We start from the raw sequence: 17,275 nt of genomic DNA on the forward strand, positions 1-17,275 counted from the left end.
CTTCATATTGTAAGGTAGACCCTACAATAATACATACAGAGGAGAGAAAAAAACAACAATCATATGGGGTTTTTTTCCCTATGAGCAAGCACTTTGGCGACAGTGGGAAGGAAAAACTCCCTTTTAAGAGGAAGAAACCTCTGGCAGAACCAGGCTCAGGGAGGGGCGGCCGGTTGGGGTGAGAGAAGGAAGACGGAATGAAAGACATGCTGTGGACGAGAGCCAGAGATTAATAACAAGTGTGATTCGGTAGAGAGGTCTATTAACACATGTTGAGTGAGAAAGGTGACTGAAAAAGAAATACTCATTGCATCATGGGAATCCCCCAGCAATCCCCCAGTTCATGTAATAGTCTGGGTTATTACATGAATACTGTATTTGAGTAAAGATTTTAAAATGAATAATTTTTTTTATTAAATACACAACAGAAACATACAAAATAGAAATATTTAGTTTTAAATTTTATTTATGTTTTTTTTAATAACATCCCAACAGCAGTGCAGAGTAGGGGCTCAGAAACTAGCACAGAGGAGCATGAAGGAAAGCTCCTCTGTGCAGGAGTGCAGATTTTAAACAGATTTCTTCTGAAAACAGTGTGGCAGTTATGATAAATGAGAGAAGGCTGAATAGAAATTAGTGACACTTTCCATAAGGCTGAACCCTACTGTTAAAAATTCATGGGGATTGCATGAGGTCCTGATTTTAGGTGGTAGAACTGTATACCACAAAGCAGCTCTCTTTCAATATACTCATCCGAATTTTAAGTCCACTACAATATGAAAGGGAGAGAAATTATTTTATAGAGAGAGGACGCGAGCATCCAGGGAGGAGAGATCTGTAGCAGGGGAATGATAGAAGGGGCAATGAGGTGATACCTCTATTATTTGGCACAATTTGTAGTTCAAATGTAATTTGTAGTTCAGATGTCCAGATGCTAAATAAACAAATAAACCAAGGCAGCTGGTTTTATAGTAACAGCTTTAGAGTGGCAGTCTATATGAGGTCTTCATTTTTAATCAAAAAATTATGATTAAAAAAATACAGAATGGCATTTTAGATGGACACAATGTAGTCTGGCAGTAATAAACCACAAGACATTTCAAGAAAACTTAATTTCAGTAGTTTAAAGTTCACATCATCTTAAGTGGCATGAGGTCAACGAGAGGTCAAGTGCTTTGTGTCCCTTTTTAAAACTGATTTCTTTATTTTATTGATTCATGCCTATGCGCTCCACAGTAAAGGTGATATTTTAAGTTCACTTGCACAAATTCATAACATTGTAGAGGGGTACACCTGCAATAACACCAAGAGGGTCTGAGCCGGATTGTATTGAAACGCCAAACTCTGTCGCCCCCTAGTGACAACTCCAATTTACACAAAATCAGCTGTTACGTAATACAATGTGCGTAATCCTGGTTTTCTACTCCATGTCACGGGTTATGTGTATCCTGGCTGTGAATAATCCTACAACGCTCTGACAGTCTAAGACTGATTACAAGAAAACTCCAAAACCGAAAAGTCTGATAACATCTTGGAAAGAGAGAACATGTTGCAGTTTAAAAATGGGTCAAGTCATCAAAGTAACATTGTTTACTTTAACAGATGACTACAACTAATTAATCAATGAATAAATGTGGGTGGGGGTAATGTCATCTAATTGGGGATCGTTCACAATCACACTGCTTTAACTCGCTATGATATTATGTCATTTGTTAGGGAGTCCTCAACTCTCCCGTCGTAAATAATTGAGAGTTCATCCCCGTCGTCCTCCTCCTCCACCTCCTCGTCACCGTCAGATCAGGCTGTCATGCAGCATCCTTGGTACGTGCTCAGCCACACTCGGCTCATGGCAACACTGTACACAAGCGAGTCGAGTTCAACCACTTCACATCGTAGGGGTAGGGGCGTCTTTTATCAAACTAGCCTAAAGTACAGATATGCCACCTCCAATGGCAGCTGTCGCATCACATGATGTCTATTTAAGGGCAAAGAAACCTGTGCGGCGTTGATGCTCGCAATAAATAATCGAGCAGGGCAGGAAACCGTTAACAACATAATGGTTCATTCCTAATGTACGACGTGCAAAACTGAACGCGCCGCACCCCAACTATAACAGGAGAACTCAGCCGAACGGTGCTCTCCTAAAACCCCGCCTCTCCCAGGCTGTGATTGGTCAATTATCCGTAAAAGGTGGGTCATTCAACCCCAGCGCGGGAGCCCGTTGGCTGAGTGTGATGTCAACTTCTTCCTAATTTGAATAACCAGGTCGGGTTGCAGATGCAGAGGAGTGGGCAGGGTAGGGGTAGTGCAAGTGAACTGAACTTCTGCGTCGGTGTAGGCTACACTATATTCTTAAATGCACCCAACTTTAATCGTGCGCTGAGATTTATAATAGAGGAAAAAACTAGCTGGATGTTCGGATTATGAGCAGACTGGGACCTAGGCGGAAAACTTCAAGATTTGTCCTAAAAAATATTCCAAAAAAGAAAACTTGGGATTGGTAAGTAGCTCTGTTTTATCTGCCACTATTCTTTACTCTCTATATGGTGTGGGGAACAGGCCACATATATCCAGCATGTCGTTAGATGTTCTATTTGGTTACAACAGCGTAATATTGTCTTTAGGGTCGCCAAGTGTTCAGGTGTGATTATATGTTAATTAGGAACTTTTTTTTTAATGCCAATTGAAAATGAATGCATTATTATATATTTCCGTAATCCATAAATCGTGGGCAGGAAGCTAAGTGTAATGTCTTATTCTGGAAGAGACTAGTTTCCAGGAAACCATAGAAGATTCCATGATGATAATTTCATTATCGTGTCGTTTTATGTGTGTAATAACTTTAAATAATTCAGCTGTTTATGACACAGCATTTGTCTGTATCACTCTACAGATTGTGCGCGCTTTGAGGCCAAAATCTGCAGTCTAAAAGCAGGTAAGCCACTGACTAACGCACATTGTGCCAGTTTCCAGTTCCACTGTGCGTGTGACAGCGGCTAACCTGGTTTTGGGAACACCTCTCATATTTTTGACTCGTCTGAGACCCAGCCAGAGCCGGATCAGACAGACACCTGTTTACAAGCAGCCCTTGATCGTGGCCCCGTGAGCACCGCCTGGACATAAATGCTCTCCCAGTGGTCTCCATGTGTACCGTAACCTACTTCCTACTATGTTCATACAGTACCTTATTTAGGACCGTGTGGCGTTTGCACTCCCTCCTCTTTAATGCCATCATTTGAGACTGCTGGTGAGTGTTTCGTTTCAGTTTCTGTTTCATCTGTTGGGTTTGGATCATGTTCACTTCACTGGTTACCAATTTGAGGTCAGGGGGCCTCCAGAGGGTTCTTCCAAGAGGTTCCTTTGGGCCCATAAGGAAAAGATGAACAGTGCTATAAAGAAACTCGGTTTCAGGACAGAATGGATAATATTATGCAATATTATGATAATATTATGCATAGTAATCAGACTATAACCATATATAGAATAACTATATTCTATATAGTGACACAACCTTACCGTGTAAGAAAATACATATGGATTGCAGCAATACAGTATGTACAATGTATGCTTGTAAGTAACCAAAGTAAAGTTTCTGCTCAAATCAACTGTCTGTGTGTTGTGCCCTGTAGTGCATTTCTTGGTGTGAGGATGTTTTATCCCCATCAGTGCATAATGACTCACAGTGACACAAAGGAATAGATAAGTGCAGTATGTCAGACTCATTAACTCATGGCCTCATTCATCATCATAAAGTGTGGACGTGCAGATGCTCACTCCCATTCCAAGGAGGTTCTTTCCCAGGCAACCAGTGCCCGATGCACATGGTGAGCTGATGAGTTTTTATATCTGAAAGCAATCAAATTTTAAGCTTTGCAGCACCTTTTATGCGCATTTGTTTGATGAGAAAAGATTTTGTCAGCGCGTCGTCCTAAAACATAGTCGTAATCTGTTAATGTGCCCTTATGAGATTGGAGCCCTCAGGGTTTAGATATGAAATGGGTGGATGCCTCATTTTGCACGTGGGATGTCTGGGGTGTGGAAACATGCGTAACATTATCCTGTGATAATCTTTTTTTAAAAAGAAAGAAAAAAGTGAAGGGTCCTCAAGTAACAACTTTTCTTTTTTACATAATTTGAAGAGATCAGAATATTACTGTTAATATAGTGAAAGGAAACTATAAAGGTTCCTTTAGGAAAAGGGCACATTTGTAATTCCTCCTATGTCCACAGGTTGGCATCAGTGTCACATGAGGCTTGTTCTTGTCCAGACACCGAGACCTAAACAAGGATTTGAAGCTTATCTAACCCTTACAAAGCCAGACAGCTCTAAATCTTCTCAGGATAATCCAATTCCACATAATTGATCATAATATCAAAACTGGCAGTCTCATCTAATTTTCTATAATTCACAAGTCATTAAAATGGGCACAAAGCAGAAAAGGCAGATGGAAAAAAAAATAAATCAATGTTTTTGATGGATGGACACAGTTTCTAATAGACACACCTAAATGGACAGACAGAAGAAAAATATTTACTCTCCCTGTAATTATACCTGCTGAGTATCAGTACATGAGAGTATTTATAGACGTCCACAGGGTTTCAGGTGGGGGTTAGCCGGAGAGAGAGGAAGGCTCGTGTCACTCAGTGTGTGACAGCCAGAATATTTACCCTCCAGAGTAAACAAAACAGGAAAGGGGTGGAGCACAAATGTGTCGTGCCTTTTTGCACAGGGTGATTCTTATCGCAAATTACATAACAATCAAACTACTAAATGCATAATAATTTAGCACGTCTGTAATTTAACGACACAAGACACTCGATGCACCTGACCTTGTTGTAGTGAAGCAATGGCATCTCCTCTAGTGGAAAGAAAAGAAAAGCCAAATGATTAAACCGACATCATCAGTGTCAAAGGAACGCCAACGTTATTTACAGCTAAACAGATCATAGAGCAATGCTCCTGTTCCTGTTTTCAGTTTCATATAGATGCGCTGTGTGACTGCATCCATAACAGGAACAGCTGTGATGCATAGACAAGCAAGGATGCGCTTTGTGAACTTTGGAAATTATTGTGTACTCTCACATCATGTACTGTACCACCCGCTATGAGGAAAACATGCATATTTCAGTACATATAATATATTCATAATGCATTTCGCATGCTGTGTGCCACTGTCCTTTTTAGAAAGTGGATTCCTAATGGACTGCACCATTTAAAGAAATATGTCTGTAATAAAATTTGAACAGGAGTGTAGCAAAAACCAGTCAGACAATAAAAGTTTATCTAAAACACTGTGGACATTTTATTATATTTAAATACATAGTTATTGCAATAATTTCTCTAGGTCAAAGGTTCCTAATTATTTTACATTTCATACAGATACTCTGCAGTGTTTACAGTAGGAAAACTCTGTAAATATATTCGTCTTATTTATATACATATATATATATATATATATCATGGTATATTGAAAAAATAAATGAGCGTTACAAAGGAAAGGGTTAAATAAGAGGTGATGGTGACAGAACAGTGAACAACTTTTCCTTGGCCCTGCGGTCCATGTTTTATCTCCATGACGAGTCTCGGGATGTCAGGACTGCAAGACACAAAAATATATGGGGATGATGATCCCTTTGTATTGAGGGAAAGAAAAAATAACACTTTTCAGCTAAGACACAACACGAGAGATTTGGGTCAATCAAGATATTCACATAACCCTATGAGAAACACAGATAGACCCAAACCCAGTCATTGGGTTAATTCCTGCTCCCACAGGGCTTGAGCACCATGACTGGAGTTTTGCACTCAGATGAGTATTATTGAACACAAGCAGTTTCAAGCTGTGTCTATAACAAGCACTGGGATGCAGTCTGTTTCCAAAGGAGAGAGAATTGATATAACCCCAAAAAGAAAACAGCATCACACAGCAGAAGGTAAAGAGAGTGCACACTTCAACACACGTCACTTTGACCTGTCAGCAAACAGACACATACAAAGATAATATAATGAGATATTACGTGCTAAGACACAATAAATATTGATTTAAGGTGGTTTGCAGGATCACTTATGGATGATAGCTCCCATTGTTTGTTTGATTGATGATTGTTATTGGAACCTACGTATGTAAACTAAGCTGATCCTAAATCTACAGCACACCGAGGTACAGTGCGAATTGTGACAGGTCAAATGTTAAGTGTGACGAAAGCAAAGGAACCAGGCGGATTCATCCCAGTGGAGGGAAAGAAAAGCATCTTAACAAACCCTGGTCCTGTGGCACTACTTTTGAAATGAATCTCTTCTTTTAGCATGGAGTTTGGCAAAAATGGACTTGCGAGAGATACAAGCTCACCAAATACGATTCACTGTCTCCAGAAAGAGAGCAGGAAGATACCATTTCTTTGCAGGCACACAGGGACCAAGGCTTCACATGGGAAGAGAATGGGACAGTGCAATATATTTTGCAGAGCCCTCGTAAAAGGCTCTTGCTCTTTGGTCAAGCATCACCAAAGTACAAGGCATTGTATAGATACACCCTTCTCATAAATAGTATCCATACATAAAAGGCAAACTGAAATTACATTGGTGGCATGTATTTTCATGTCAAGAGTAAAAAAAAAACAAACACAATCAGAATGCCTGCCACAGTAATTCCCAGTGCAATTGCTGTGTTACATGGAAATACTTTGAAAAGCAGCTGTTGATAGTCGATTATTGACTTGAAGGTGGAAAGGCCACTCTGTTATTACAGAGGAGGGGAAAAGGGTTAGCAGCAAATCCCTAAATGCATTAAAGGATAACAAAAGCAGCTACTGTTAGTAGAGAAGCATATAGTAAGATGCGGAGAACAAGGAGTAAGGGAAATTGACAGAGTAAACAGACCCACAAAAGTTAAAGCATACAGGTATATGTGACAAATTGGATGGACTTCTAAGAATACTGTAAAAAGCTGAGGACAAGAATCTGCTGAAGACTGAAAATTAGCCATAGAGGTCTTTAGGTCTTTAAATGTAGAGCAGAGGAAAGCTGCTGGGAAGCAGCAGGGACAGCCACCATAGGGATGCTTCGACTACCCAACACCACAAACGACAGCTGTAGCCCGAAACCCAATCAAGCTGGGGTAGAAAATATGGCAGGGGTGAGGGGCTCTGGGACCAGGGGATGGACAGAGCAGGGCAGGAGAGGAGCAGGGCAGTGGACTTGAGAAGCAGCGGGGTCTCACACATACACACCCTCAGGGTTGAGGCTGGAAACTAGAGGGTTTTGAAGGTTGCGTGGATGTCCCAGGAACTGCTTTGCAGTAGGACGAGGTGGAGATTCAAATGGAGTTACACCCTGATCTGAGTTAAAAGAAGAAATATCTTTAGATGACACAAATCAGGTATACCATAACATAATATTAATATTTGAGGAATTTTTTTGTTTCCTTACTTCCATCCCTGTATCCATCCTGTAGAAATTGCTCCAGTTGCTCCTGAAGCTCTGTGCGTGAGTTGGTTTGAACAGGCAGGACACCCGCCTGTTGAATAAACTGCTGCAGGTTACACTGCCTCAGCTCCTTATTCAGTTCCTCCAGCTCATCCTGTTTGGCCTGAGATGGGAAGAAAGTGGATCAGTGAGAGAAATCTAGGACAAGTATTTTACCTGTAAAGGAAAGTGGGTGCAGCATATAAAACTATTACGCATTTTTAAGTATGGATGCATATTTAAGGATGTTTAGTAGTGGGTATACGTCCGGTCTGCACAATTGCAGGGACAATTTATCACTGCATTTATAAATGAACGTTTTTTGCTTTCACCACAAGGGGGCATTAGACTCTAAAAGTCTCCCTTCCAGTCACTGATTAAGATTACTGCCCATCAGGTCACCACTAGACGGTTTCAGCTGCAATGAATAATCAAATCACCACAAGTGCCATGAGACTTTTTCTGATTCAGTCAGATTTAAGCAGCCTGATGCAAACTTATAAATAGATACAGGCCAATGCTCATTTGCTTGTTCCCTTTAAATCTGTCTTCAGATGCCTGGTGGAAAGACACATCACCTACAATTACTGAAAAGCTGGTGTTCAAGAACATTGTGAAGCAGTGGCATCACCTTTAGGTCCGCAGACTGAACTCAGGTGCACACAAGCAAGCCAGTAAGTGTGTGTATCTGAGTAATTGATGCTGGACCACAACATTCTGGAGAGGCAGTTCATACCTGCAGGTCTTCCTCCATTAGTCTGATGACAGGAACACTGTGCTCATCACCACCAACACTTTAAAGGCTCGGCTGGCTGCCTCAACCGATCAGCTGACATAGACCCTTTCCATTACTACGAACGGAGGTTTATTATACCCTGTCAGGTTAATATTTCATTTACAGGAAATACTGGTTTCTCATTCCCTCCATGCAATTACTGTCTGGGTGGCAAAATGCCTTTGGGGCTACTTTTGGATTATAAGCACTCACAGGGCTGTTGGTTACCTGTTATGACCCGGTGTTTTTATACAGCCATGTACACCCCCCCCAAAAAAAACCTGACATCTCTGTTCCACAGCAAAATGTTTCATGACAAATGCATCCCCATTAGCATGAGTGACAATATATTTTGATGTTTATTGTGGCCAACAGGACAAAGAATGGGACACTCTGGGCTTTCAGTGCATGAGGATTTGAAAAACTGAACTATCACTATCACAGAGGAAACACAAGTTTCACTTCAAACTGATGAAGCCACATCTAAGACAACCAAAAGCAAACTGACTTTCTGAACTACAACACGCTGAGGCTGAGAAATAGATCCAATAAAAGAGGCTTTTGTTCTACAAATCAAATCTTTTTAATCTTTTTTTAAATCTATAAACAATACAATATGCAGATATCAGCCGACATAATATAAACACAGTCAGCAACTACGTATTTAGAAAGTGCGATACATAAAAGATGATACCTGCTAAACCAGTTAAGCTAGGTTGTAAATAGCTCATGACAATGAAGCACTTTCAGACATGGTAGAATATGAGCATTCAGCAATCATATTACTGCAGTTTCATCAATATGCACCAGGTTTCGTGACGTACTGTTTATTGGAGTGTATAACATGAATACTGTTTTGAGTAATACAAAAAAAGGGTATGGACTGCACCCCTGAAATGACAACAGAAGGGCTTGTGTGGATTTACAGCCCTTTTTCTAAAGCACAGACCTCTCTCCTTACCTGCAACAGAGACTCTGCTTTCTCCAGAGCCTTGTCAGTCTCAGATAGCTGTTCCTCTAGCTCTGTCCCATGTCTCTCTTGACTTTGTAACTCTTCCCTTACAGCGTCAAACGACTCCTCAGGTCCTGTGGCTTTCCCTTGTGTCTGGGTTTCCCGGTGGATCTCTTCCTCCAGCTGAGCAGAGCGAACTGAGAATTCATGGAGCCGCCGTCCACAGTCATCTAGCTTTGTATGGAGCTCTCCAAGCTTCCTTCGCATTCCTCGCTCTCTTTCTACCTCGGCTTTTAGCTCCTCCTCCCAGTACTGCTCATGTGCAAGCTCTGCCTGGTTCCTCCGCATTGCTTGCTCCAAAGCGTCCATCTCGTCTTGCAAACGAGCATCAGAAACAGGTGAGGGACATGGAGATGGGTAGGGGCGGTCCCAGGTGTGTGACTCCCTCTCTAGGGCTTCTAGCTGGGCCTCAATGGCCCTTAGTCTCTCCTGTTGCTGAAGAACTTTCCTGAATACCTCATCTTTTGAAGGGCCTATAGGTAGTGAGGGAGAAGGGGATGACATATGAGGGGACAGAGGGCTGGATGAAGGAGAGGGGGAGGCTCTTTGCTCTGGAGAGTCCCGTGGAGACCTCTTAAATTGTTTGGCCTTGGTCTTAGGAGAGGAGGAAGGCCCCAAGTTAAAGGTCAGGGCTTTTTTAGGCTGGCTACGTTTCAAAGGCTCTGGTTCAGGATGCTTAGGCAATGGAAGGGGATTAGGTCTCTCTTGTTTTGAGCCAGGTCCATCACTGCTGCTGGGGCCAGTGCGACGTAGAAAGAACTGAACTTCATTGCCATGTTGGCCTAACTTTGCGAGAGACTCCAGAGGCCTTTCTGTGGCCAGCAGCTGCCTTTCTGTGTCCCTTAGACGCTGAATAAGAACATAACGGCCTGTCTGACCTGTGACAAAGACAGAAAAAATAAAGAGTGACTATAAAAAAACTTCCTACCCTAAATATTTCCATACAAAGAAGCAGCACACCAATATTTTTATTCCTAAAAAATCAAATCAATCAAATCTGTTGTATTCTTAGTTGCTTCTCTCTTTTAGTTTTAATAAAACTGTGGGGTTATGTCCTCCTACCGTTCAAAATAATGAACAAATGACATCAGATGCATTATGACGATGCTGATACCTCTAAATCTGTGCCTCTGTGGACTGGAATAAAAGGCAGCAGCGTAAGAGCCACACAACATGTGAAAAATGTTCAAATAAACTGAAGTTTCCACAAGGACCTTGAAATTAGGACAAACCCTCCCTAATGACTTGGCAAGCAGCTTGCTCATAGAAGGAGGAGAGCGCTAAAACTGGAGTTCTGTTCAATCCTACCGCAGCGTATAGCTCAAATAAAGCCGGAGGATATAGGGACAGAGTGCCGGCTCAAATTCAAACTGACCTGCTGACAATCCAGCAGCGTACTTGATTTGGGTCAGTGGAGAGCAAAAAGGTTAATAAAGAACAGGATGAGGGCAATTCTGTGATGCTTCAGTACACTTGTTTGTGTATGCATAAAAATCTAAATGCCAAGCTTTTATCTAAGCAGGCTTTAAGATAAGCTGGTGTCATGAAATGATGACAAAGCTTGAGGTACTTACCAATGGCCTGTGCTAGAGCAATGACCACATCCTGACAGGAAGTCTCCTCGGACAGACCACAGACAACCCGCACTACTCCATCCACCCACACTTTGAGCTCCATCTGGGACTGATAGGGTAGGGTGAAGGGTAAGAAAGTCTTCAGAGCAGATCAGTTCAGCTTGGCTTTCCTCAGCTTACCACTGCATGACACTAACTCTGTGAAAAAAAAATTAAACAGCAGAGAAGAAAGTAAGAGGTGTGCTACTGTAACAAAGTTTCCTCAAAGTAACAAGAATACCCAGCAAACAAAAACTTGAGCTCAATGTGCTTATGTAATCCAACACCAACACATGGGACACAACTTGTTGATAACCTAAACATGATGCATTGAAAGCGTTGATGTACAGTACATATTGCCCTCACTTACTGGACGTTTTGTAGAAATACCAGTTTATACAACAAACAGCACTGACATCCAAAATCTGCTGTGCTGAGACATGGATCATGGAATTAGAAAAGACTGGCAGCTGATGGGTACAGCATTGTGGCGTTTTATTAAGTTCCCAGTGGTTAGTTAAAAGCCCGGCAGTATCGTGTGGACCTGGGAGCATAAATGCCAATCTGTAACCCAATTAAACGCTCTGCTGCCCTCCTTCAAAGCCGTTATGATAGCTTAGTGCCGAGGGGAACAGACAGGGAAAGTGGAGCAACTCAAGTGTGTCTATGTTTTGAAGAGGGTGTTTGGGAGAGTACGAAACATAGCAGGAGAGATGGAACAAATGTGTGTACGTGTGTTCAGTTTGACGGGCCTCAGCAGGACCACAAGTAGGTTTCATCAGACTTCCACAGTTGATCAGCAGGTAGTCTAAAACACGTCCAGGCAGCAGGTTTAACCTAAAGAAATTTCATTATGTGCAGTCCTGCTGTCAGTCTGTACTTTTATAGCTACACTTCAAAACAAGGTAATAAAACACTGTCATACACATAAAAAGTGAAAGGCCTCAGGCAGAGTTATCTGTAAGGACTTGGCACAGCAAGTGTAGCCTAGGTGGGTAAAAGGCAACTCTTTGCCGAACAGTGTGACAGATGGTGTTCTCTTTCTGTCTGTCTCTCTGGTTTTCAATGGGAGGTGTTTAAAACTGAGCCCCAGCATTCACCATGGCCTTCATTCAATGCTCCACTGACTATTGGGAGCTGCTCTGGAGGAATGCACTGACTTCATCTTCCAGCCGGAAGAATTCCTGTTTTTCTTAACAAAGACCTCGCCCCACCCTTCCTCTGACCTGCCTGGTCCACACCACCATTACTTCTGCGCTGTTTAGATGCCAAACAAGAACTCTGCTCCCCAGCAAATACAAATACAGGCCATTTACCATTTGTTTGGCATCTAAACAGCATCACAGACCCGATGGATGTGGCAACAGCATCCCAGAATGTGGCACCAAAACACATAGCTTAGAGATTGATCACATACAATGAGATCATAGGAAATAAAGCGGGAGATAGTGATGGATGATCACATGAGGTAAAAATTATTTTGAATGAAACGTGTATGATGATTTCATCTGGAATGAAACCTGATATGAAAAAGGGAGTGCTTATCAAACTCCAACACCAGAAATGTCAACGCAAGCAAAGATGTCAACACTCTTCTTTGAGTGGGCACACGGTGTGCTATGTTGCAATGCACAATCAAGCCTAACAGGTTGACAGAATGTGTAGACAATCATTTATTTTAGCTCTGAGGCTTTTTATGAACACATACATATGAACTTGAAGAAACATTAATTTTCAAGCATGGGAATGAAAACTAAAGGCTGGAAACCAAACTTTAATTTATAGGAAGGCACCATCATAGATCGGAAATAACCCTGAGAGAAACAGAAACGGAGCTAAAGAAGAGGTTGAGCTCTTGACATTAAGGCTTATTCTGCAACTTCTTCGCAGCACCTCATCTAAAATGTCCTACATTAGACATCCATAAGAATCAGATTAAATGAGAATACAAACACAGAAACATCTCCCAGCAAAGAATGTCACTCTCCCATGATATTTAGCTCTTGTACCTCCTGGCTAGTGAAATGTGATAAACTAACAGGAAACAAACGGGCCTGTGAGTCTCAGGTTGCTGTCTATTCTTTTTGTCAAAGGCAGAGCAACACTGACAACCAGACATCCGCCTGACCCAGCTCATTTTCTCAGAACAGCTCTGGAGTCCTGTGTCAGTTCTCATGGAAAAACAGGAGGAGGACAACCAAAGGTACCATTAAAAACATGGACTAAAAACACCAAAGATAAAGAGTGGGAATACACTGAAAATATAACGCATAAATATGCAAATGCTATGGACAAACACCAGCTGCAGTTTGCTGTGCACATGTTATGAGCCTCTAAACATGCTAGAGCCTGATTTTAGCCTATTACAGGTATCAACTGCCTTATATATTGCCTGACATATGCATCTTATGTTTGTCTTGTAGAACAGTCCAGTTGGCAATAGTTATTCAGGCAGTAAATCCACTGTTTCCAATAATCTCAGGACTGTCTGGCAGCACATGCAGCAGAGTAGCATTCACAGCTAAGCAGATGGTGGTGTGGAGGCAATCACTCAGAGTCATCCTTCATTTATTTTACTTAGTGACCTTTATTACTTCACTATTATACCTAATAAGGCAGAAAGGAAAACAAAAGCTTGTAAATCAGCAGGAATAAAAGACAACGAAAACATAAATAATTAAGCTTAAATGTACTCAACATTCTCCAACGCTTCACTTGGCAAACTAACAAGGTTAATGAATCCGCGTGAGTGACTCATTCTAAATGTAGGAAGTGAATCTCTCCTGGTGTGTAGTTGCTGCAGCAACAGAAAAGTAAATGTTTTTAGTGGCTGTTACGAATCAGTTTTGGCCCCACATGGGAATTAAATTCCAACCGTACACCTTAAACTCAGATTGACCCACCCTACCCAATTCTAATGGAAAAAAAATAATACACCACATACCCAACCTCTACTTTACCCATGACAAAAAACAGGTTGCAATTTTCACTGAAACTCTGACCAGTCACAAATCCCCTGAAGAGAAATAAACAGTAATCAATAATCTCTGACTCCAAGCTCAGATAAGAACACACTCACAAAAGAGCCACTTGAGGAGCTCATCTGCGAAATTTCACAAGGAAAACACATAAGTCATTTTTATATAATGAAAGACAGTGACAGTGCATAAATGAGAAAGCCAACGAATATATAAGAAAAAATGCTGACAGTTTAAAAAAAAAGAGAGTGGTAGAGAAAATGTGCCACCCTTATTATCACTCATCCATCTAGCAAACCTGCTTTGTGTCTTTCATCACCCTGTCTATGCCTCCGTTTGTGTCTCTTCAATACAGGTCTCCCATCTGCTTTGTAAATTTGACTAAAAGAAAAAGTGGCTTGTATCACAGCCCTGCAAATACACAAGGCTTGATCTGTCTCAAGCTGTGAACTGATGGGACCCTTAAGCCTAGATTATACTTGGTTGCGTATACGGACAGTGGGAGACCAGAAGACCGAGTTAGCCACTCCTGTTATACTTCTTTGAACTCTGCTTGAAATTCGCTGCCTGGACGCATGTGTAGTTGGTGCATTGTAATGTAAATTCTCCATAAACGAGTCCACGCTGTCACTGGACCACCTCGGTCGTGGTCCGATGACGACATTTATGTCACAAGGACCCAAAAAAAAAAAAACCCTAAAGTTCCAACATTTGAGGCTGCTCAGACAGGAATCAAGTGTTTTGAAAGACACCTAATCTCCAAATCCCCTTTTTTCTTACATACATATAAACACACGAGACATGTAAAGACATAAAAGCTGACACTCAAGCACAATGCACTTGGTTTGATGCAGCTGGGCAGACACACCTTAACCTTCAATTTCCTTTCTAAAAGGTCTGAACAGGTAATTTCTGTTAGTCATACACAATATTAGGAAACCTGCGGAAACAAAAGCTTTGCAGAAAAATTCCAAGCAGGGTTAATAATGTACTAGAGCTCCTAAATGCTCGAGGCTACGTGTGGGTGTGTAATATGAATGTGAGTGTGTGTGCAGGGGCAGTACACCACCCTGTGTCATGCACATGCAGTGGTCAAAGGTTGGGAATGCATGCCTGTATGTGTTTGGGAGTTTACAGAAAGAAGACAGACCCTGTATCTTTATAAGAATCTGCTCCAGCTCTGAGTAAGGGCAGTGCTTTATCTGCAGCAACACGAGTCTGAGGAACAATGGCAGGAGTAAAGGGCAGAGTTTACATCACATTTGTCAATGGATCGTAGCAACAAATGCATGCAAACATTTATCCCTATCAGTATACGCAGAGAAAATAAGACCCTGTCCTACGCTGCTTTACATGTATATAATAGGATAAATATTGGTGTTAAAGGACAATTAAGAGTACTGGGAGAAGCTAGGCCCTCAGTGCCACTCTGTTCCAGGTTGGCAAAGACAAACACTCAAAGAGACAGCAACACGCTGGCACAGAACAGCCTGGTCTCATCTAAACTGCAGAGAGACTATTGTTGCTCTGGTTCTACACTCAGCAGACAATGCTGTCTCTTTTGTGGCCTCTGGCATCGCTGAGTCGTGTGACACACCAGCTTTTACTGCCATTCTGGAGTGTTACCACAGATAAGCACTGTTACCACCAATAAAATGGAATACAGATATTTTATTTCATTCTGCCTGGCTTCCTTGTTTCGCATTCTTTATCACACCTCCTCCTATTTCATTTTTCAGTATCTACTACGTCAGCACAGGTTATGTTGCACAGACAGATGAGAACAAAGAGTTCCATGACACGATCACAGTTGAGAACAGCACTAAAAATTGTTCACAGTGGCAGAAAATTGTTCTTTAGCCTCAGCAAATAGAACTGGTTTTACATGTTGAAATCTCAATTGTCTTGCACACTGGCTGCAAAAGAGCTGCAACGGATACAAACTAAAAAATGGAAATGTTCTTAATTTACACATTAAACTGTTCATGTATTCACTGATAAGGCCAATGTGATAGGTCATATCTGAACAGTAGAACTGTGACGGAAAAAGCAACTGAATTTAAAGAGAGAAAAAAAAATTAGTAGTCCCAGTACCCAAACATTTAAATCTCTCTTCTTCCACCTGCACATTTTTAAGTAAAAGTTGCCTCCAGGATTGAACTGTACTGTACTGTATAAAACATCTGTGCAATCCTGGATCAACTCAGCCTTCAGGCACAATTAGAAGGTATTCAGGGACTTGCTTTAAATTAATAACGCTAACAAGCCTAGCCTAGCCTCATGTATTTATCAGCAGCGATTGTATCTTTAACAGCGCTTCTTCCAAACCTTACATGATGAAAGCATGTAAGAAACGCTTTCTAAATTCTCCAACGGACACCAGCAGCTCCTTTGCATAAGTTATTATCAGCAGGGACCAAGTGCCAGCAGCAGACAGAGGCACACTGAGTATTGTGAGGAAAGTGCTGTAGATTTACGAGGGGTGAGGGCTTCTACTGCACAAATTAACACTAAAGTTTCCATGTATACACACCTCTCTAGTGGTCAATAAGTTTGTTTAGGTGTTAGGAAAGCAACTCGAAAAAGGGTCAGTAAGTGACACATGGAAAAATTTCTTCTACTTTTGAGAATAAACATTAGTTTCCTCTTGCAAAGTCGCATTTAATTTAATGCGAGCATTAGGGTAGCCTTATGTGTAAAATTGTGTGTGACACTGACAGTGACACTTCTTCCTCACAGTCCAGGCCCAGGCTCCAGATACGATGTTTGCTGATTAGAGACTGAACAATTGCCTGGGTTTCTACTAGCATAGCTTCAGTGAAGCTTCAACACACCTGATGAATAATGCAGTTTTTCACAGTACATTATTTTGGCAAATATTTCTCAGAAAAAGTCCAAGTGCTTGTTACTGACAAGCCCTTTTGAAAATGCCCCCCGTCTGCCTGTGTTTCTCCTCCATTGACATGCTAATGACTGAGCGCAAAAGAATCAGAAACAGCACTAATAAGCTTTGGTTGTCATACTTCCATACAGGGATCTGTCACTCCAGCCTTTTAGCCTTCTCCATTATAATGATTACCTAATCCAAGTGTGAAATCTCAGTGAAAGTGGATCAGTGGTTCATTAATGCAGGCAGAACCTTTGCAAGGGCAAATATAGGAAACAATATAGTATTAATAGAATCAGAGTAGTTATGAAAAGCTGCTAAAAATGAGCTTCATGAAGGTGGTTATACACATTTAAAAAGTTGCTCTTGATATAGATTAGTTATGTCATTTGTTTTGCTCTTTTTTAAATGTTAACTCTAAATCAGATGGTGCAACTCACTGCATCATACATATATCTAAAATAAAATACAAGCTGTCCTTGCGCTAAGCATGCAACTGATGATCAGTGAGAGTTTACAGCTTAAAGTCAATTACTTCCACTTGA

General features: G+C 41.4%; 1 protein-coding gene across 3 annotated transcripts in view; it reads right to left on the reverse strand.

The window, feature by feature from the left end:
- Positions 1-5,336: 5,336 nt before the first annotated feature.
- LOC134631541 (ras association domain-containing protein 7-like) overlaps positions 5,337-17,275 on the reverse strand; it is a 37,067-nt gene continuing 25,128 nt past the window's right edge. For 2 of the 3 annotated variants that reach the window (XM_063479966.1, XM_063479965.1), the window contains 5 exons: positions 10,827-11,024; positions 9,202-10,130; positions 7,430-7,589; positions 7,231-7,338; positions 5,339-5,597 (listed from right to left, as the gene is read on the reverse strand). In XM_063479966.1, the coding sequence (XP_063336036.1) occupies positions 5,566-5,597; positions 7,231-7,338; positions 7,430-7,589; positions 9,202-10,130; positions 10,827-10,929 (1,332 nt within the window). In that variant the 5' untranslated portion in view covers positions 10,930-11,024 and the 3' untranslated portion in view covers positions 5,339-5,565. Of the gene's footprint in view, positions 5,598-7,230; positions 7,339-7,429; positions 7,590-9,201; positions 10,131-10,826; positions 11,025-17,275 lie in introns of all 3 variants that reach the window. The other variant, XM_063479967.1, reaches the window with a different exon arrangement.

This window comes from Pelmatolapia mariae, linkage group LG7 (assembly GCF_036321145.2).
Source record: "Pelmatolapia mariae isolate MD_Pm_ZW linkage group LG7, Pm_UMD_F_2, whole genome shotgun sequence".
In the NCBI taxonomy this organism is placed as follows: Eukaryota; Metazoa; Chordata; class Actinopteri; order Cichliformes; family Cichlidae; genus Pelmatolapia; species Pelmatolapia mariae.